This window comes from Arachis hypogaea, chromosome 8 (assembly GCF_003086295.3).
Source record: "Arachis hypogaea cultivar Tifrunner chromosome 8, arahy.Tifrunner.gnm2.J5K5, whole genome shotgun sequence".
Lineage (NCBI taxonomy): Eukaryota > Viridiplantae > Streptophyta > Magnoliopsida > Fabales > Fabaceae > Arachis > Arachis hypogaea.
Genome location: NC_092043.1, coordinates 41,142,955 through 41,163,717, shown reverse-complemented (window position 1 = coordinate 41,163,717; position 20,763 = coordinate 41,142,955). Strand labels below are relative to the sequence as shown.

General features: G+C 35.1%; 2 protein-coding genes across 10 annotated transcripts; both read right to left on the bottom strand.

The window, feature by feature from the left end:
• Window positions 1–664: 664 nt before the first annotated feature.
• On the bottom strand, window positions 665–7,589 carry LOC112707500 (carotenoid 9,10(9',10')-cleavage dioxygenase 1). The gene is made up of 14 exons (XM_025759248.2): window positions 6,966–7,589; window positions 6,075–6,145; window positions 5,821–5,835; window positions 5,626–5,737; window positions 5,307–5,406; window positions 4,948–5,010; window positions 4,417–4,527; window positions 4,150–4,334; window positions 3,269–3,407; window positions 3,086–3,203; window positions 2,899–3,000; window positions 2,424–2,675; window positions 2,165–2,276; window positions 665–1,015 (listed from the first exon to the last, which is right to left on the bottom strand). The coding sequence occupies exons 1-14, from the start codon at window positions 7,197–7,199 to the stop codon at window positions 986–988; spliced, it is 1,644 nt and encodes a 547-aa protein (XP_025615033.1). The 5' UTR covers window positions 7,200–7,589; the 3' UTR covers window positions 665–985.
• A 964-nt stretch (window positions 7,590–8,553) lies between these two features.
• Window positions 8,554–13,570, bottom strand: LOC112707501 (F-box protein SKIP23). Of its 9 annotated transcripts, none has more exons than XR_003156090.3 (4): window positions 12,275–13,558; window positions 11,870–11,980; window positions 10,226–10,333; window positions 8,554–9,118 (listed from the first exon to the last, which is right to left on the bottom strand). XR_003156090.3 is itself a non-coding variant. In XM_025759251.3 (3 exons), the coding sequence occupies exon 1, from the start codon at window positions 13,506–13,508 to the stop codon at window positions 12,279–12,281; it is 1,230 nt and encodes a 409-aa protein (XP_025615036.1). In that variant the 5' UTR covers window positions 13,509–13,543; the 3' UTR covers window positions 8,554–9,118; window positions 11,870–11,913; window positions 12,275–12,278. The 9 variants fall into 9 exon arrangements, 4 of the variants coding, with proteins under 4 accessions (XP_025615036.1, XP_025615039.1, XP_025615034.1 ...); XR_003156089.3 differs by having other exon boundaries at window positions 11,870–11,913; window positions 12,275–13,543; XR_003156091.3 differs by having other exon boundaries at window positions 11,870–11,908; window positions 12,275–13,532.
• Window positions 13,571–20,763: the final 7,193 nt, after the last annotated feature.

Genomic DNA, 20,763 nt, shown 5'->3' with positions numbered 1-20,763 from the left:
TTGTGTTTGGTAAATAAAAAAAATAATGTGTTTGTACTTGCAGTTTTTAAAATTTGAAAGCGCCTAAGGTGGAGCTTTTTAAAATTGACTTGTACTTTTTAAAATTTAAAAGTCTAATATAACTTTATATATTAATTATTTTTCAAATTTAACGCTTAAATTTATGTCTTTTATAGTATTTTAAAATTTTAAAAGTTATTTTATCAAATGTAATTGTTATTGTTTGTGTTTATTAAAAATCATTTTTAATTTAATTTACCAAATATAAATACTGCACTTTTTAAAAAATTATCTTTTAAAAGCTAATTTTTATAAACTATTTTTAAAAAATAAAAGCTTTACTAAATTAAAAATGAAGTTTAAACTTACTCTATCTAGTTTATTATCATCCTTAAGTAAATATAGCATATTATAGTATATGCATAACGTAGCTTCTAACTTTCAATATGATTTTAATTTTTATACGTTTGTCAAATATAAAAACTTTTACATAAATATCTAATAATATATTCACAAATATTAAATGACAAACATTTTTTTTTTCATATTTGACTTATACTTGAACTAATACTATCTAACTCCCCTTTTCTTTCCCTAAAAATATTGGTGCACTAATATTCCTCCAATATATTATCATAGCAAATAAAATTAAGAATCATCTAAATTAAAAGAATGAATTGGTTGACCAAGTAAATATTATAAACTCTTAAGCGTCCTATTTTTACATCAGCATTTTTATTGTACTTGTATCGTTTATAGGATCATTATGCATGATTTAATTTTTGTTAATGATCATGGGAGAAGGAGCTAGTATCCCAAAAAAAAAAAAAAGAATTATCACTATACAAAGAAAGCGACGAAAGCTGATTTAAAACACACAAGTCTGCGTGATATTATTGATAGAGGATATAATATATGCAAGCATAGTAAAAATGGGTGAGCATATTAAGAACGATGGGTATAGAAACCGAAGATGGCAGAACAATCAGAGTTTCCCCTGTTCTTGAAGTTGCTCCTGTGAAAGGTCATAAATCCACAAGAGGAAAAAGAAATCAGCAGAACCACTCAAGAAGGAAAACAAAAAAGGATAGGAAGAAGGTTATAAGTGATGACAGAAGAGACAGATATAATTAGTGCTAGTGCACAATTCTTTACAGATACGACAACACATGATTAAATTGTATAATGTTTTGGAGACCATAATTTGGGAACTATACGGAGCCATAACTTGCTGGTGTTTGGCTTTATTTTAAGGAGCCACTCAAGATAAAGACGCTGAAAATGTCTTTTTATTAAGATGTTTTTTAATAATTAAAATTTAACACATATAATCGATTAAATCGTGTTATTTTTGTCAAAATTAGACTAGACAAATTGATTTGACCGAAAAATGATGAATCAAATCTTGAACTGGTCTAAATTAATATTAATTTTTATAGAAAATGACTACAATACCTTATTAAAAAAAATGATTAAAATACTTCTATTATATATATTAACTTTGAGAATCCTAAATTTTAGTTCTTTATTTTTCTATCGTAGGGTTAAGATTTAAAATTTTTAAAATATATATATATATATATAATAAAAGTATTTTAATTTTCTATAATAAGGGTATTATAGTCATTTTCTTATGTTGTATTCTTTAATTATTACTAAAATAAATTAGTAATTTTAGATGTAATAAATATATAATTATAGAGGTTACATATATAAAATCAATTATGTTAGTTGTATATCAAAATCAATTACCAATATAGAATCCACTTTGAAATATAAAATATACATTAAAAATAAATTAAATTACATATATATTTATACATAAATACTTTATGGTTGATTTTAGTGTGTAAAAAGCATTTTTGATATACAATTATCGATATTAAGTTAAATAAGATAATTTTATATTACTGTCTCCCTATTAATCTATCATTATTCGTTAAATTATTATGGAAAAAGTCTAAGGGCCAGCACTTTTATCACAATCTGACTAGCACTTAGTCAGCAAAAGGAAAATAACTAATTTTTTACCATTAGATAAAATTCCACACTATAAAAAACGCTAATTGATGGCTACAAATCACAAAATCGACTGACCTTTAGCACTCATTGTTATTAAGCATTAAACATTTAATATGAAAATTCAAGAAACAGGAGCACAAACCTCAGTAACAAAGAAAGCATGAAAACCATATGGAACTCTCGCTGGCAACTCAACAATCGCAACGGGATCTGATGACATTGTTTTCGCATCGATGACATGTGCATATGAGTTTCTGCATTATTTGATGTTAGAATTTTTCTTAAGACTTTATTCTTTTCACAAAGATGAGGTGAACAACAACAACAAGTAGTACTTGAGATAAAGAGAGATAAAATAATAGCAACAAAGTGAAATTGAAGAAGAGAGTGTAAAGTTATACTTAGTATTCTCATCATGCACATAGAAGATCAAGTATCCATCATCTTCTTCACAAGGAGTACCAAGCACTCGAGGAACAAAGATAGCCTCCGAACCGAATCTCCCTGGCCCTAAGGCATAGATACCCTCAACATTTCCTCCAACTTCAAGCTTTGTTTTTCCTGACTCAGGTTCAGAATGTAAATCAAATTTAACAATTCCTGTAATTTTTGCCATGCTGCTTAATATGGTCCCATATACATAACGCTGCTTCCTGTGTTTGAAAATGTAGATCGTCGATACAAGTTAGAACGTAAATAATAGAGTAAACACCCAATGCAGTCCTTAATCATTTTTTCTAATGTATAACTTAGAACTTGGCCCCCAACCACATAAAAATGTAAAAGCAAAATGATTATCAATTTTGATTTGGAAGATGATTCAGATATTACAAGTTCAGTTCCTAGATTTCACTAATTTTCCTAACTAAGACTTACCTGCCAGTGTAGCTTTCATTGACCCTGGGAAAATCTACACTAGGTTCTGATAGTTTCTTCTGGGAAGCTTGACCACTTTTCATGTTGAATCTCATTTCATACCTGAAAAAGAGTAGTCAACGTAAGAGAAACTAGAAATCAACCAGTATATCCCTCCTTTCACTGAACATAGGACGAGTTCTTATACAGCTGATTGGTTAAACTTCCAATTGTTTCCTTGACAGCACCACCGCCCTCGTCCAAATCTACATCTTCAAGGCGGCATGTGATCAAAACAACTTCATCTTCCTCTTCCCAAGCATTTGCTGAAACAAAAAGTCACTCAATAAAAGCACATTTTTTAAGGAGAAATATGGACATTTGAACACACCATTGTGGAATATGAAGCAATTTGGAAGCTCAAACCATCTAATTTGCTGCTCATCCTTTGCATAACGAGGCAAGACACCAAACCGTGCTTTCTTTGTTGAATCATATTGGAATATCAATTTTTTTTCCTTCACCATGTCCTGAAAAATAGAGCAGGTCTTTTTTTTTCACATAAAATCTCAAGATGTGGACCACCAGGGGGGTAGGATCTGCCATTACAGTTTTGCCACTATGAATTTTATGGAGGGCCTCAAAGATGATTGATATATGGGTGTAGAATTGTCCAATATCTTATATCATTCCTACTATTTCAGCTTGAGTTTCAAATTGATTGATAGTTCCACATTATATTCAGAAAATAAATAATAATTTAAGGGTATTATTGTCTACATAACAAATTTTTGGTCCTTAAATATAATTTAAATAGGACATTTTTACTTGTTCTAATATACCTGGTCTCCTATATTAATTAATATGTGTCAATGATCCATACAGATAATTTTCCTTTATTTTGTAATTTATGCAACACTAAAACGCACATAAGCTAGAGAGTGACTATTAAGGTAGAAACTCGCATGCAGTTGTCTGTATGTGAGGTTGATAGTTAAAGATCGTTAGATGACAATTTAGTGAAACATGTCAAATTATCTAACGATTCTTAATTATCAACTTCAGATGAAGACAACTGTATCTGAATAAGTAAAGAAGAGTGAAGGGTTTTGCGGCCAAACTGACTAGTAATGAATAAATAAGGGTAGTGTTTAGTGTGTTCATGGAAAGGGGGAAGCAGGCCTTAGTGGGAAAAGAAGAAAAACTTCAAGAACCAAATATCCTACAAAGATAAGTAGATTGACTTAGTTTATCAGATTGTAAGAACAGTACCTTTGGCCTAAAATACAGAGGAAGATCCATAAATATTGCATAATTTTCTGTGATGGCAAAATCATGCATCATGACGGGTTCTGATATCGTTATAGGTACAGCATCATGCATAAAACCATCCTTTGAAATCACTCTGTAAGTGACATATGGTGGAGTTTGCGAATAGCCAAATGTAAACATCTCTCCTGCATACAAAAGCATACCAGGTTAGAATGATAGCTTCAATCAACTCAATAAACTTGAGTTCTTACTTGAAGAATTCTTCACCAGTAAATGGGTCAACTTTGGGATGTGCAGTGAAGGAATGGTCCAATCTCTTGTCGTAGTCCATCAAGCCGAGAGTCTGCAGATCTCCATCCTCAAAAACTTTAATAGCATCTACAAAATTCAAGATGAGACTACTTCAGGCCTACATAAAACAGGTTCATCCGTAAAGGCTCCTTACTAAGTAAGGAGTGTTGCACTCCTTGTTAATTAAACAAATCTTAACTCTTCATTTATTATGTTTTATATCAACAGCTCATATTTAGAGTTTGGAATTCAAGATTTAAAGTTTCAAATTTAGGTTTAGGATTTAGAATTTAGGGTGTAGAGTTTAAACAGCGCTGCAATCCTTACTTTCTCCAGAGCGCATTAGCATTTGCCTATAAAAAGAAATATATCTTAATAATACAATCACAAGATTAAGTAGATTTATAAATCAAGGAATTATTAGTTTGATTGAAGTTTCTCTAGGGAAGTGGTGGGAACATTGCGATTAACGGAATCTCGAAAGAGAGAAATAGTAGATGTTCTTACAGGGTTTATCTCCTTCATGGAGTGCTAGAAGATTCCCATGGTGATATATGAGAGCTGTGTTAGCTGGTAGAGATAGAATTAGAATATGAGAGAGAGTTACTTGATCCAGGATTAAACACATAATGTTCATTCACTAGAAAACTTTGCTGAAACATGTTTACCAGAAATTAGTAAGGTCAAGTCCAATATAAAACATGAAATCTCGAGTTTATAGTAGTTATTTTAGGTGTAACGAATTAAACCTTCAAACATGACATAAACTAAGATGTTCTTAGAATTGTGCTGAATAAATTTGAAAGATATCAAATTTTTCCAATGATCTTGAATTGAAAAATGAATTAGTAGATAGCATAAATTACCAGTTCCATGCCCATAAGAATCATCCAATACTTTCAATTTATATCTCAACATTTGTATGTTGACCATTAACAGTCCAAGCAGGCCCTTGAGATCTCCAATCTGAGATTTGACATATAAGAAGAAACATAAAGCTCTAAAATTCTCATTGTGCTTCTCCATGTAATGCATTTTCTTTTCATGTAATTTCAAAATATATACTTGATTATTGACTTATTGTTATTCCTAAGAGTGTGTATAAAGCCTATGAACATTAAAGCAGAACCTCAATTGTCCAAATATATACTTTAAACTACATTCCAATACTGATTATTGTTATACCTTCATAAATTTGGCACCACCAAAGTATTCTTCTTGTTTCAGACGAGAAGTTCTGACGAAACGGGAAACATATGTAGCTTTTCCGTCTTTGATGCGCAAACCATGAATCATACTACATAAAATTATATTGGAGGATCAGCACAAAACTTTGAACCCTATATATTATCATTATGCAATGGAAAATTAGTTACAGACCCGTCTCCGTCAAACCTGCAAACAAAAGATGAAATGAAGCATAAGAACAACTCAATCTCAAGCAGAAATATATTGTACCTTCCGTTGGAAAGTTAAAAGGAGAAAAAGAAAATGACAAATTGACAGAATACATTGATCAACAAAACTTTCTTTTGCTTATTTATAGGAGGATCTCATCATATATTCTTCATGGTGTCTGCTTGGTGCATTCATTCACATGAAATTTAAGTCACAGAAAGAAACAGAAATTTTACCAGTGATATCCAGCCACAGGAGCAAACTTTGGATTAGGTCCAACTCTGACAAATTCTCCATTCAAGCAATCCTGGAATACATTTCAAACAACAGGTCAAAAATCAGAGAAACTTTATCTTACTCACTGACTAGTGATGATGAAATTGTCCAAAACCATAAGTACCAAAGGATACAGAAATACTTCTCATGATCAGGGTCAGCAGATTCAAATGAGGCAAAAGGAAGCATCACTAACTTTAATTTATAAACAAAGAGAAGCTCCAATGCCCATATATCAAGTATAGATTCTTCATATCTATTAAGTAATATATTCATGTCTACAACTTTATATGGCCAATTATTGTTATTAGTCCAAAAACATTCCAAGCACATTAGATAATTGACCACATAAAGTTAATGGTATCTGACAAAATTTTAAAATAAACTTAGTAATGATCATCTCAGACGTCCAGCTTCACTGATAAGAATGCAACTGCTTCAGCCTTCACTTTTTACTATAGTAATTTGCTAAATGTTAGAGAATCGTTCATGTGACTCTTCCTATCAGCTTTTGGGAGAAGTGGTTTTATGCCACTAATTAATAATTGAGTTATACTAAGTGTACACTAAAATCAGGCACCAAAGTTAGTCACCAATATAAAATATATGTTAGAATGTAAATATATATTAAAAATAAATTAAACCACACATATATTTATACACAAATACATTAGTGACTGATTTTAGTGGCTAATTTTAGTGTACAAAAAGTATTTTTGTTAATGATTATAGCTTCAAGGCTTTTCATTTTTTCAAAATGCATTTCAGGATCGCCAAACGCTTTGACAAGTCAACAAAAGCAAGACCTTTCCTTTAGAGAGAGAGAGGAAATGGGCAAGTGTATTACTGACCGGGAGGTATCCTGTAACAGGGAGGTTGTTAGTGGGAGGGGTCTCAAGAAGCACAGGACCAAAATTGCCGTTGAGATATTGTTGTGGAAGTGAAGGGTCATGGAACAACTTGACCACAATCTTCTCCAACAAGTCTACCACTTTAGATGCCAACCCTTTGCTTGGTTTGGGTTCCACCTTCACTATCCCCTCTACTTCTTTTCCATTAATCAATTTCTCACCCTCGTCGCCCATTGCCTCTGCTTTAACTCTCAAACAAAAGCCTTTGAGCTTTTAAGTTACGTGGTTGTGCATGTGGGTCGTAACTCGTAGATTTATCAATGATTCATTGATTTGTGGCATGTGGTTCAGTGTTGGAGTTGCTGGCACAGAAATTGCCACGTTGAAGATGCGAAAGTGGATACTGAACTTGGTGCATATGGTTCGGTGTTGGAGTTGTTGCCACAAAATAGTTGCCATACTATCCAGTATCCAACCCACACCACCTAAGTACCCATTACTACGTTAACTCATTTTCTTGCAAAATTAGCGGCAGATGAAAACGGGTAATCCGTTATGATGAACCTCTTCAACAAGGCTTCTTTGCAGAAAAAAGATAAAGTTTTACTTCGAAAAATATTAATCATTATTATTAAATTTTTTGTATTTATCTATACTATTCTATACTATATATAATGGAAATATAGGAAGGATTAATGTTCTATTTTTTTTTTTTAAATATTCTTTATTATATATAATTTATAAAAAAAATATTACCACGATTTGTTACACTAATTAATAATATATATATATAAAATAAAAACTCATCTTGTATTTACCCACCTAACCAGCCAAAGATAAAATTTTATTTAAAAGTTTATCGTAAATCAATGGATTATTGTATGTATAAAATGAAATTTAAAATTTTTATACTTGTTTTATCATTCGACCAATTCAAATTATTACTTTTAAGAACAAAACATTTCCTAAAAAATATTGCACTTCCTTTTTTTTTTCGAAATACATTAATATTTGCAAAAAATGAAAAAAACAAAAAACTTATTATATCAAATTAGAAATTCTATATAGACGTTAGACACCAACAAAAGTTAGAAATTATATATATTATGTACTTTTACTAATCAACGATAAAAGAGTTTTTTGGAATGAGTGCCTCAATATTTTTTACAAATGTAGAAATCAAAGTTTGCTATTTTGCATATTAGAGAAATTTTTTAACAATTTAGTTTTAGAGCATGAACAGATTACTATAAAGATATTCTATAGTGAAAATTCAATAAAAATTAGTTATTGTAGCGAAATAAAGATTAAAAAAATAAGATATATATTAAATTGGTCTTTAAAGAATTTTGCATTGAATATTTTCGTTTCTAAAAAAAATTTATTACATTAAAATTTCTGAACTTTACCAATACACTTTTGATGATCTATTTGTCCAAGTGAAAACGAATCTGACTATTATAAGAACTTATATGTCTTATTTTTATAAAATTCAGGAACTTAAATGTAATATAATTTTTTTAGGAATGAAAATGTCCGACACAAAATTTCTTAGAGACATATTTAAATATATATTAAACAAAAAACAAAAAGAATAAGATAACTCTATCATTGATATTAGCAATTGTGTTACATAAAACACCCAAAGGAATAACAAATTTAGTCATATAGTTCTAGATTACAGAAATATTCAAGATTCAGCATTCTGCAACTCCTTCGACATCTAAAAGAAAGGAATTAATTCAGGCCAGAAGAGGCACGGGAACTAAGAGCAATAGTTCTACGTTCAAATATTTTGATCACCTAGTAGTGATCAAAATGACAAGCTCCGACATATCAAGAAAATTATTTGCAGAGATAGAAAATGGCTACTATGCCTTGCCTCCATGATTTGCAGTGATAGAAGTTTGGGCTTATAAATCTAGCTTATGTACAATCCCCACCGAATTCATGAGCTTACCAGCAATAAACATGAAATAGCAGCCTTATCAATCTCAACAAAATGCATGTAGCCAGACATGTGACTGTGAGATAAATTGGCCTTCCTGATCACTAACAAGTATGCTAGCCTTTATTCAACTTCCACTGCAGCCTTGTCGCAAGCAGCTTTGTTGGTGTAAGGTCACTAGGGACGTCAGTAATTTTAAGTGATCCTGTATTAGTTGCGTAAACAATATTAGCAAGAGCCTTGTACTCCTAAAATATCGCCTAAATATGCAAGAACTGCAACATGTAAGATGAAACAGTTGCTAAATGCTATAACTTGTAGGTCTGTTTAAAAAGGTTTTTATATTTGTTTATTTACAACTGACAAGATTTCATACACCAACTGAACAGTTTGAGTAGACAAGATATATACTTTTCTTTATATACAACAACAACAAAGTTTTCTACTAAGTAGGGTCGGCTACATATATCAAACGACGCAATTATGTATTGTCTGTACTGAGACCATTCATACATAGATCTCGAGTCTTGACTACCTCACGTATGGTTCTTTTGGATCTTCTTCTACCCCTACCACTTGTCTATCTTTCATCTGATCCACCATCCTAATTGGATGCTCTACCGATTTTCTCCTAACATGTCCCAACCACCTAAGACAAGATTCCACCATCTTTTCAACAATAGACGCCACAATAACTTTCTCTCTTATATCATCATTCCTTTTTCTGTCCATATGTCTATGGTCACTCATTCTGCTAAGTATTCTCATTCAGCCACACTAAACTTATACTCACCCTTTGCTGCCCAACACTCCATTCCAAAAAATGTTAAATAACATAGGGAAGTCACTCCAACCCAAGGCAACCTTCCCCATGTTCTTTCGAATATATATAGAAGTTATCCAGCCAAGATAACCTACACAACATGTGACAAAACAGAACATTTCAACAAGTAGTATCTTGCGTTGGGGCAAAATGCAACCCATATAAATGTACTCATAAGACTGTTGTCACTTCAAAGGACCAATAACATACCAAGAAACTAGAAAATGCAATACTACATTACATTCTATTTGAAATTGCAATGTTTATAACGCCGACAATACGCACCAAAACATGGAGAAGTTATCTTTTCAAATTTTGAGAAAATGCTGAAGCATCACTATAATAACAAAATTGAGAAACAAAAGAGGTTGCCAAAGATCCATAGTTCCTAAAGCCTAAAAAATAGGCAGCCCGGTGCACAAGCATCCCGCGTTAACACAAGGTCCGGAAAAGGGCCGAACCTAAAGGGTATAATGTATGCAGTCTAACCTGATAATTACATCAGTGACTGTTTCCACGGCTTGAACCCATGACCTTGAAATCACACGAAGACAACTCAATCATTGCTCCAAGGCTCCCTTTCTTACTTCCCAAAGCCTAAAGGATGAATATTTATCAAATAACAATCTAAGCGCCAAGGTTATTGGCACAACGTAAAATTGCAAAATATATACCACACTATTGACAAAATAGTATTCTAGACTAAGACTTCACAAAACTAATACATTGATTGTTACGGAAGTCATATATAAGCTCCAAAAGACCAAAATAATCATCAACAAAGGTCTAACAAAAGGCACAAAGTCTTAAAATACTAGCAAATAGCAAGTAATATCTCTTATATTAGCCAAAACAGACATTAGACAAGTCTATGATCTCCATCTAATCTTCATGGCCAAAGTCATCACCACCTATATATATATATATATATATTTTTGCTATCATCTCATCAAGGACGTGATAAGACTATAAGAAAAAGAGATAGAGAAATAAAATCTGGGGGAAAAGAAAACACTACACTAACACATTTTTCTCCAAGAAAAGACTTATAGGCAAAGAAGAAATGTCATCGATCCCCACAAACATTGTTCGTAGATATTTATTTCAAACTTTTGGCAAAGAAATGCACCATTTGTGAATAGGTCCATATTTTTGTGTTTTATTCTTTTTAATGAGAAAATGCACCATTTGGGGCATGACTTTTTCAAAAGAAAAAAAAAAAGCAAGTGCACCATTTTGAAGGCTTAAAACAAGAACGCGAATATTGCATCGAATCTTCTTCACCCGTTTTTTGCGACCCAAATACCAAAAGTTGCAGCACAAATGGAATCATTGCCAGAGCTGTGACTTGCAATTCCAGATCGTATTGTACGATTCAGGACATTTAATCGAATGATTGCCAAACATGTCTTATTCAAGCCATCGATTTGAATTGCGTAGCTTGAGACTCGAATATACTCGCACGATTCATGATTCAGAATCTTCATTTTGACTACCATGCTAAGCACAATCCCTTTGTGTTCTAATTCTGGAATGTTTACTAATTACCAGTATTCTAACACTACTCCTCAAATGTCCTTCAGAAGTATCTAAGATAAAAGGGAAATTCCATTCAAGTATGGCAGATTGGCAGCATGCCCATCCTCTGGGTCCTGTTGACAAATGCCCTATTAACTCATAATTATGGTTATATACCAGAAATTATTTAAATCATTTAGTTCAACGGTTCTTACAATGTACAGCTAATTGTACAACCGTTTTTTGTGTCGTTCTATTTTTATTAGGTGTTCTTTCGAGCAATAAGCACAGTCTATCCTAACTATCTCTAAACTGTAGTTTCAGACAATGACAATTTACATCGTAGACCTATGTCACCATACTATATCTAACACTTTGCACTGATTAAAATCCTCAACTTACAAGTTACAAGTAGCACAGTCTTATAAACACCACATGGAAATTAAACCTAGCAAGAGTCATGCAATTGCTCAAATCTCAAATCCCTAAAACAAGACACATGTATAAATCAGTAGCTCCTTTATTATGGAGTATGGACTACAGTTTTAGAAGAACAAGTCAGCCTATTCGTTAAAGAACTACAACAGCAGTAAAAGAGCAATCCAGTCCACAAACCTTCAACCTTGTGGAATCGGTGCAGCCCAATCCCCACAACTGCACTAATAACAGGAAATGTAGCACCATCAATAAAATCACAGAAAAGCAGGTGCTGAAGATCCATAATTCCTAAACCGTAAAGGATGAGTATTTATCAATAACAATGTAAGCACAATCCCTTCGAGTTCTAATTCTAGAATGTCAACTAACTACCTATATTCTAAAACCACACAATGTCCTTCAGAAATATAAGTTGATATGGAAAAGCCATAGAGCCAAGATCATCCTCTAACAAGTAAAACAGCACTAATAACAGGAAATGAAGCATTTTAAATCACTAACACTCAACCAATGCATATATATGGCTATTCATGTCATAATAATATAAAACATAAAACACATCAAGGCAAGATAAAAGCTCACTTCATCAGTGCAATCCATGCAACCCAACCCAATCCGGAGGAGGCCAGAACAACTTGGAAATGCTAGGGTAATCAGACAAAGGCGAAATCCTCCCTTTATCCAAGTGAAACACACCCAACCCGCTCTCCAGCGCATTCACGTTGAAAGTATCATCCCTAAACACCACACAATCCCCTCCATCAATACCCAAATCCGACGCGGAAGCCGAGAATGCGCAATCATCCCCTAAGAACAGAACTCTATCTCCCAAACTCCCCACCTCGACCCACCTCCTCTCCATTTCCTCCAACCTATAAACTTCAAACCTCACAGCCCTCTCACAACCAAGCTCATAGATCTCATCCTCATCATCATCATCAAAACCCCCCAATTCACAAAGGTAATCAGAGGACAAGTACTTGTCCACCAAGAACAATCCACCCTCGCACGCAACCAGGAACTTCTTGTCACCGCCAAAGACCGGGTCAGCGACCGGCGTGAGACTCAAGTCAAGGCCAACGATCACGGTCCGGCCGGTGCTGTCAACGGCGAATAGGCTGCCCTTGTGGACGCAGACGTCGTCGTACGGCGTCAGCATGTCGGGGATTATAGTCCAGTCAGGGTGCCCGGACCGGAAGAGGGCGAGCCTTCCGGATATGTGGATCGTGAGGAGGGCAAAACCGTCTTTTCGGGAACCCAGCCAGGAGAAAACGACTTTCTCCATGTAGAGAGCGTTGAGCGAGGTGGGACACGTGTCAGCGAGGATGAACTCGTGTTCAATGTCAAAGACAGGGAGGTCGATTAGGTTTAATATTAAGTTAGAATTGGAATTGGATTTGATTGGGAAACGGGAGAGAGGGTGGAAGAGGAGGGTGTGACCATGGGTGTCTTGGCCGATTTTGATGAGCCAGGAACGGTGTGGGGTTTGGTGAGGTGGGTTGATGAGGAAGAGGGTGCGTTTGGAGAGAGAAAAGATGGAAGGGGTGGCGGCGGTAGCGGAGGGGAAGGTGGGGAACTTGAGGGGTAGGTGGGTGGGGAGTGGGGAAGAGGAAGAGCGCCATGAGGAGCAGACAGATCGGAATCGGAGAAGGTAAAAGGGGCTGTCTATGAGTTCCGAGATTAGGCGGAGGAGTTCCTTTGGGAGTTCTGACCAGTCTGCCATCGCTGCTGCTTTTCTAATTTCACTCCAGGACCGGAAATGCTTTGTGGTCAGAAAGGAGAAAGGTCTACAACTACTTGCACAACTATGGTCCATAGCATAGTTCGGAACCTGCCCAAAAATACATGACTTTTACAAATAATAAAAAATGTGGGGGCTTTTTAAAATAAAATAAATTTGACGATAAAATATATTTTTTCTCCTGAATAATTTTAAAAAATTTTAAAATTTTACTTAATATTTAATTTGATTCAAATTTATCCTAAATCATGCCAAAATCGGTTAACATGCAAGACAGCAATTGTTTCTCATAAATAACCAAGAAGTGAATTTACGAACAGGTGAAGTAAAAAGTTCAAAAATCCTGACTTTTCAGCATGTATAAAATTAAGTTGGGTGGACAATTTGTAAAATATTTTGATCTTAGAGTCATTAGTACTTTTTTGGTGATATAAAACAAGTGTCTTTACCTATTGCATGTCCCTTTATATCTGTTCTATTGTATATCCTTTCCTTCATACCTGTTCTTTGGAGTAGCCGTTTTCCTGGCCTCAAATGCTTTTATGTCGTGTTACTATTGTCAAGATTTGACGGTTTTGACTTTAATAGTATAACTGTTATGACATTCTCGATTTATTTCATAACGTCAGATTATTACTTAATTGTTAGTCCGTTATGATCTTATTTGCCTAAAACAGTACTCCCACTTCAGGTTTTCGGACCTTGGCCTTTTTATCAAGGGTATCTAAATTTATGAAGTTAGACCCGTTTTAAAATTGGGACTCTGGAAGTTTATTAAAAAAAACTAAACAGTTTTTTAATTTCTTCTAGAGCATTTGTAATTCTCTTATTATACGAACCATCAGTCCACTTTTTGATTTCTCTCTCCAACAATAAATACAACATTAACTTGAATTTAAATAACTTTTCATTTCGACTCTACCTTCCATTTGCTCTTTTCTCATTTTCCAGCTCACTGTTCATTAAAGGGGCAGGACAGAGTCTTGGCGGATTGGCAGCACCGCCACGCCCTCGACTCACAATGACCTTTTTCCTAACTTTGAAGGATACCAAAAGATTCAATTTTTATTGAAACTATAATGTCTCCTCACCGAAAATTCGAGTTTTCGGTGTGAATGCCAATGAACTCCTTAGTATTAATTTATTAATGATGCTATGGAATGAGTATCTTCTAGTTTTGAGGGACATCTTCATAAACGAGAAAGATGCTCGCAATGCTATTAGTAAGTTTCCTGTCTTTCATATCCTTATTTCTTACTTTGGTGCATTTTTGGTTTCTCTATCTTATGGGTTCTCTTCTGCTTTATTTTCCAGTTGATATGGCTGGAGGACTTGTTGTCATTATCGAAATGAACAAGAGTTTGACAATCCATCCTCCAATTACGGCTAGTGGCGACAGAGTTTCCTCTTCCACCATTGTTAGTCGTCAACCACAACCTCGGAGGGTTGAAGAGAGTGGGGAAGGACAAGGTCTCGAGGTCCACATCTTGGAAGGGGACTCTTGCACTAACTCCCCAGCCAGAAAAAAGCTAAAGAATGTTGGATAAGATGATGATGCTGCTTCAGCCCCTACCTCCTTAAGGCATGTATTAGATAAGGGATTCCGAACTCTCGAATTTGTGGATCATCATTTTATGGACGAGGACACCAAGGCAGTTCTTGCCAAGATGCCTCTAAAGGATACCCTTCCGCGAGTTTAGAGGATGTTCCTGCGCTCTACGACTTATGTCCGAGACGCAGATGTGGAGATCTCAAGTCTTCGCTCAGAGTTCCTCTCAAAGGACAAAATTATTGCTGAGGCAAATATCAAAATTCAGAAGCTGAACAACTCAGTTACTGACCTTCAAGGTAAGCAAACTTCCTTGGAGAATGAGGTAAAGAGTTTGAAGGAAGCCAAAGCTACTTCTTACTCAAGGGAAAGAGCTCTGAAGAAAGAAGTTTCCAAGCTAATGAAGAAAATTAAAGAGCTCAATCTCTCTGTTAGAAAAGCTGAACAGGCGGCTGTTGATGGCATTTTTTATGCCGAGAAGAACATCCTTGACCAAATCAAATTGAAGGCTCCCAATTTGGACGTCTCCAAAGTCGATGTCTTTAAGAAAGTGGTGAATAAAAAGGTTGTTTAAATATTATGAGCATGATTTCTAACTTATTTTTCTAAGTACTTTGAACTTGGTAATTATGAACTGTGGTACTTTTGTGGCACCTTATCCCGTCGTTTCTTTAGGATTTAGCTTTATGTGTTTCTGTTATACTTGGGATTAACTTATGACTGTTAACATTTTATCGTTTCACTACTTGCTATATATCCTTCTTCGTCAGATTGTTTTATTTCAAACTTTAATTTCAATTTAATTTCAACTTTAAATGAATGAGGGAATATTTAACGCATAACATGAATTTATCATAGGATTCACAAAAGAAAATAATTAAAATGCTTATTTGAGGTATAAAGTCGCAAAGAAAATTCCTTTGGCCAAATACAAGTGGGGCTCGTTAAAAACCTAGATTCCTAGGAAAAAAGTGCCTTTATTTTACTTAACAAAGAAAAATAAAGGAAAATTTTCAAAAATTTCCAACATTTTCTAAAATAATACCTTTTCAAATGGGTTGCGTTTCAACTGCTCAGAATTTCAGAACCATCCAAGATTTCTAACTTATATGCGCTTTTTCCAGTACTTCTTTCACTCTAAAGTGTCCTTTCCAGGTTAGGGCTAGCTTACCTCATGTTCCTGGTACCCCGGTATCGACTTGCCTTAGAACTAGATCCCCCGCTTGAAAACTTCTAGGTCGAACCTTTATATTGTACCTCTTGGCTACCTTTTGCTTCAGAGCTTACTCTGCTAAATTAGCCATACGCCTGACTTCGTCAATTTGGTCCAAGCTCTCATGAGTTGCCGAGGTTTGCAAAAGCATTCTTAGGCTTGACTCCCCGAGTTCTACCGGAATACCGCCTCTTCGCTATATGTAAGTCTGAAAGGTGTCTCGTTAGTAGTAGTGTGCACTTTAGTTTGGTATGACCACATCACCGACCACACCTCATCAGCCCAAGAGCCCAGGTGCTCATCCAATCTTTTCTTCAACCCATTCAAAATTACCTTATTGGCAGCATCAGTGTAATACCCTACCACACAGAGCTTTACACCTAGGATGTAAAACTGAGGTGGTGAGGTGCTACGACCTCTAAAAGTGTATATATATATACCCCATAAATAAACCAACGGATAAATATAAATCTTGTTTCTCCAAGTCAACCTCTAAGAGAGTAAGAGGGACAAAACATAATATATACAAGATGGAGAATCTATAAACATATTTAAACATAAACTAAAAACAAACACCAAGTCCCAAGATAGTTCTTCGCTTTCAAGAGTCTTCAGAATGCTCAGTGTGGTGCCTCGCGTCCTACATCTGAAAACCATAATATATGTATAGAATGAGAATTGGGGGTTCTCAGTATGGTAAAGGTGTCCACGTACATAAGATATAAGGTCCCAGAAAAGCCAGAGGCAATCCTAGGACTCCGACACTCAGATATAAAGTTTAGAATTAAAGTTTAAAACCATAATACAAAGTGAGCTATCTAAGGTTCCCAAGTCTAACTCGATTCTACTTATTCCCTCAGCTTTTCGCCTTCCTCCAATCCTTCAAAACCCCGGTGCACAGACAAGCAACACAGACAAAGCAAATACAAGTAGGATACAGATACAGCATGTAGCAAATATAGCAAGTAAGCATAATAATCACATAAGCAAGCCCAATTAATGCATAATCAAATAAAACACACACATGCATATGATGTATGCCTGTCCTATGGCTGATGAGTCTCATCTAACGATTATATAGCCAACTCAACATGTCCGGTAGCTAACCCGAACATTGTCCTTTTGAAAACTGGTGAGCGGTACAATATCACGATCCTTACCCGGTGAGTGGTAAACTACCCTGATCCCCACCATCTGCGGGTGGTAAACCACCTCGATCCCCACATACGTTTTCAATTGGAAAACAACACACACGGGGCGGTAAATAACCACAATCCCCACAAAACAATTTCATATCAAATTTGGTGGGCAGTAAATAACCACGATCCCCACAAAACATATTCATTTAAAAACTGGTGGGTAATAAATAACCACGATCCCCACAAAACATATTCTATATCAAATTCATCCTCATCATCATTTAATTCATTCAACAATTATCATCATGACACCTCCCATTTCGTTCATCAATAATTCACACTCAAAACATAATTCTCTTCTCAAAGAAATCAAACTCGAGGTTGTGCACCTCTTGGCAAGCTTCTTCAATTTCAATTCCTTGCTCACCAACTTCTTCTATACATTCCTCATTGTTCAAGTCATGTGTTGGAGGTTGTGCACGAGCCTCCTCAACATCAATTTCACAACACAATGAGGAAGGTTCAATAATCTCAAATAGCATATTAGTTGGTGTAGAATCATCTTCAATAATAGGGCTTATTGCTTGCTCAACTTCTTCCAATCTTTCCTCAACCACAATATGTCTAAGAGGTTGCACAATATCCTCCTCAACATCGATTTCAAGATCAATGGAAGAATGTTCAACAACTTGCACAGAATCATCAATAACATCACTTGGTGTGGAAGTGTTCTCAAGCTTGGAATTCACATTTTGTTCAACTTCGCCTAAGCTTTCAACCACTTCTTCTTCCTCTTCAACAATCTCCATAGTTTTCACTTGTTGTACAACACACTCCATCTCCTTGTTCTCATGTTGAGATTCTAAAATCTTCTTCATGCTTCTCTCTTCGGTTAATTTTTCACATTTATCTGTGGAAATACTTTGCTTGTGACATGTATCCCATGAGTCCACAGTGGCTTGAATTTTAGCAATGTTAGCCATGATAATTTTGTGCATCCCTTGGGCTTCCTCTTGCTCCTTTTGACGGGTGATTGCTTGGAGCCGATTCATTACTTCCTTGAGATGATCCATTGGCTCTTATTCCACTTGGCTAACATAAGTAGGATCATATTGCTCTTGGAATGATGGATATGGACACTCTTTCAAGGAGGGTTGTGGTGGGATGGAGAGATCATCATGCGGTTGAAAAGGAAATGCATTAAAGTTGGGAGGTTAGAAGCTGTTTTGGTTGTTGGTAGAATGTGGAGATAGACAAGATATAAGCTCTTGGAGGGTAGAGATAAAACCGGTGAGGATAGAGGTGAGTGTGGTTTGAAGCTCTTCTTGCTCTTGAAGAATGATACCAAATGTATCACTCATAGGAGCTTGGTTGGAGGAAAAAGAAGGGTTGTGAGGGTAATGATGTTGGAGTGGTGGTGGTTCTTGGGGGTACTGAGGTTGGAATTGTAATGGTTCTATGTGTGGTGTGTATGACTCATATGGTTATTGGTATGGTGGGTAAGGATTAGGATCATATGGAGGTGTTTGGTGGTAAGGGGCTTGTGAGTATGGTGGATAACAATGTTGAGGAGGGGGTTCATAAGAATATGGTGGTTGTGGTTGATAATCACAAAGAGATCCGCCATAGCTATTAGATTGATATGCATCTTGGAATGGTTCTTGCTCATAGTACGTTGGAGGAAGTTGTTGCCAAAATGGTTGATCATACGCATATGGCTCCTCCCATCTTTGATTGTCCTATCCTTGATGCATGCTCTCATTGTAGCTTCCATTTCCTACAACATAATTTGAATCAAACTCATAGCCAAAGTGGTGAGAATTTATATTAACAAGAGAAAATAAAAACAAAAACTAACAAGAAATAATGAAATTAAACTCCTAAAACTAGCAACAACTAACAAAGAAACAAAAGGCAAACATATTCACAATATTCACAATAACCAATAATAAGACACACATTTGCAACTCCCCAGCAACAGCACCAAAAACTTGACGGAGGATAAATGTCGGTATAGAATTTCACAAAAAAATAAATTCGTCGAAGTATAGATCTAAACCGGCAATTAAAGTTTAATTAGGTTGTCACAAGTACAAACCCCAATAAAAAATAAACCGAAGTATTCAAATATCGGGTCGTCTCTTAAGGAATTGTAGGAAAGTATAGTTATTATTGGTTATGGGAAAGTATTTTTGGGATTTTTTGAATGATGAAGACGGAATGTAAATAACAAGAAAATAAACTAACAACTAAGAAAGGTCCTAGCACAGGTTGAGAATTGGAATTTCTATCCTCATCATCATGGTCAATTGTGATGGTAATTGACTTTTACTCTCACTTAGTTAACCTCGAACGATTGAAGGAAAGTCAAGTGAGCAAAATCAACTTAAGTTCACAAGTCCTAATCAAAGACTAGATTTAGTGAAGCTCAAGCCAACTAGCAACTTTCAATCACCAATCAACAAGAGACTTTGACAATTCAAGAGTCTCCAAATCATCAACCCAAGCCATGAACACAAAAATTTATTTTAAAATCTGACCAAGCATTTTATCAAACACTTGGAAGGCACAAAATAAAACATGAAAAACTAACAAGAAATAGTAAAACCCAAGACTAACAATTGTAAGAAAACAATAACACAAATTAAAGAAAGCATTAATAACATGAAAATATAAATGGCATTAATAAAGATCAAGAATAGCAAGAGTGCATAACATAAAGGCAACAAAGTGAAGAAAATAACAAAGTAGAATTAAAGGACAAATGTGCAGGAACAATAGGTTGCAAGGAAATGTAAATGAAAACAAGAACTAAATCTAAATCTAAGAAGAAATTGAAAGAAGAAACCTTAAAATCTAGAGAGAGGAGAGAGCCTCTCTCTCTCTAGAATTCTACGTCTAAAACCTAAAGTGTGTGAATGAATAAATGATTGGTCACTAAATGTCCAGCTCCACTCCCCAGCCTCTTGTCTTCATTTTCGGGCCTAAAACTGGGTCAAAAGCAGCCCAGAAATTGCTCCCAGCGTTTTTCCTTTACTAAGGCACGTGCCGCTCGTCACGCGTACGCTTCAGCAACCCGTACGCGTCGCTTGGACGAATTCTTGGTCACGCGTACGCTTGACTATCACACGTACCCGTCGGTTGTCGAATGGTGTGATCACGCGTGCGCTTCAGCCACGCACGCGCGTCAATTCCAACTTCTCAAACCTTCAATTTATTGTGTTCTTTCCACTTTTGCATGCTCCCTTTTCATCCTCTAAGTCATTCCTGCCCTATAAATCCTAAAATCACTTAACACACATATCACGACATCGAATGGTAATAAAAGAGGATTAAAAATTAGCGATTTTAAGGCCTAGAAAGTATGTTTTCAATTATAGCACAAAATTAGGAAGGAAACTTAAAAACATGCAATTTACATGAATAAGT

Coding starts and splice junctions, on each gene's coding strand:
- LOC112707500 (XM_025759248.2), bottom strand. CDS start 7,199: ATGGGCGACGAGGGTGAGAAATTGATTAATGGAAAAGAAGTAGAGGGG. Junction 3,408..4,149: donor CTCTGTATTTTAGGCCAAAG/GTACTGTTCTTA, acceptor TCTATTTTTCAG/GACATGGTGAAGGAAAAAAA. Junction 1,016..2,164: donor ATGCTTTCTTTGTTACTGAG/GTTTGTGCTCCT, acceptor GACCTTTCACAG/GAGCAACTTCAAGAACAGGG.
- LOC112707501 (XM_025759249.3), bottom strand. CDS start 13,508: ATGGACCATAGTTGTGCAAGTAGTTGTAGACCTTTCTCCTTTCTGACC.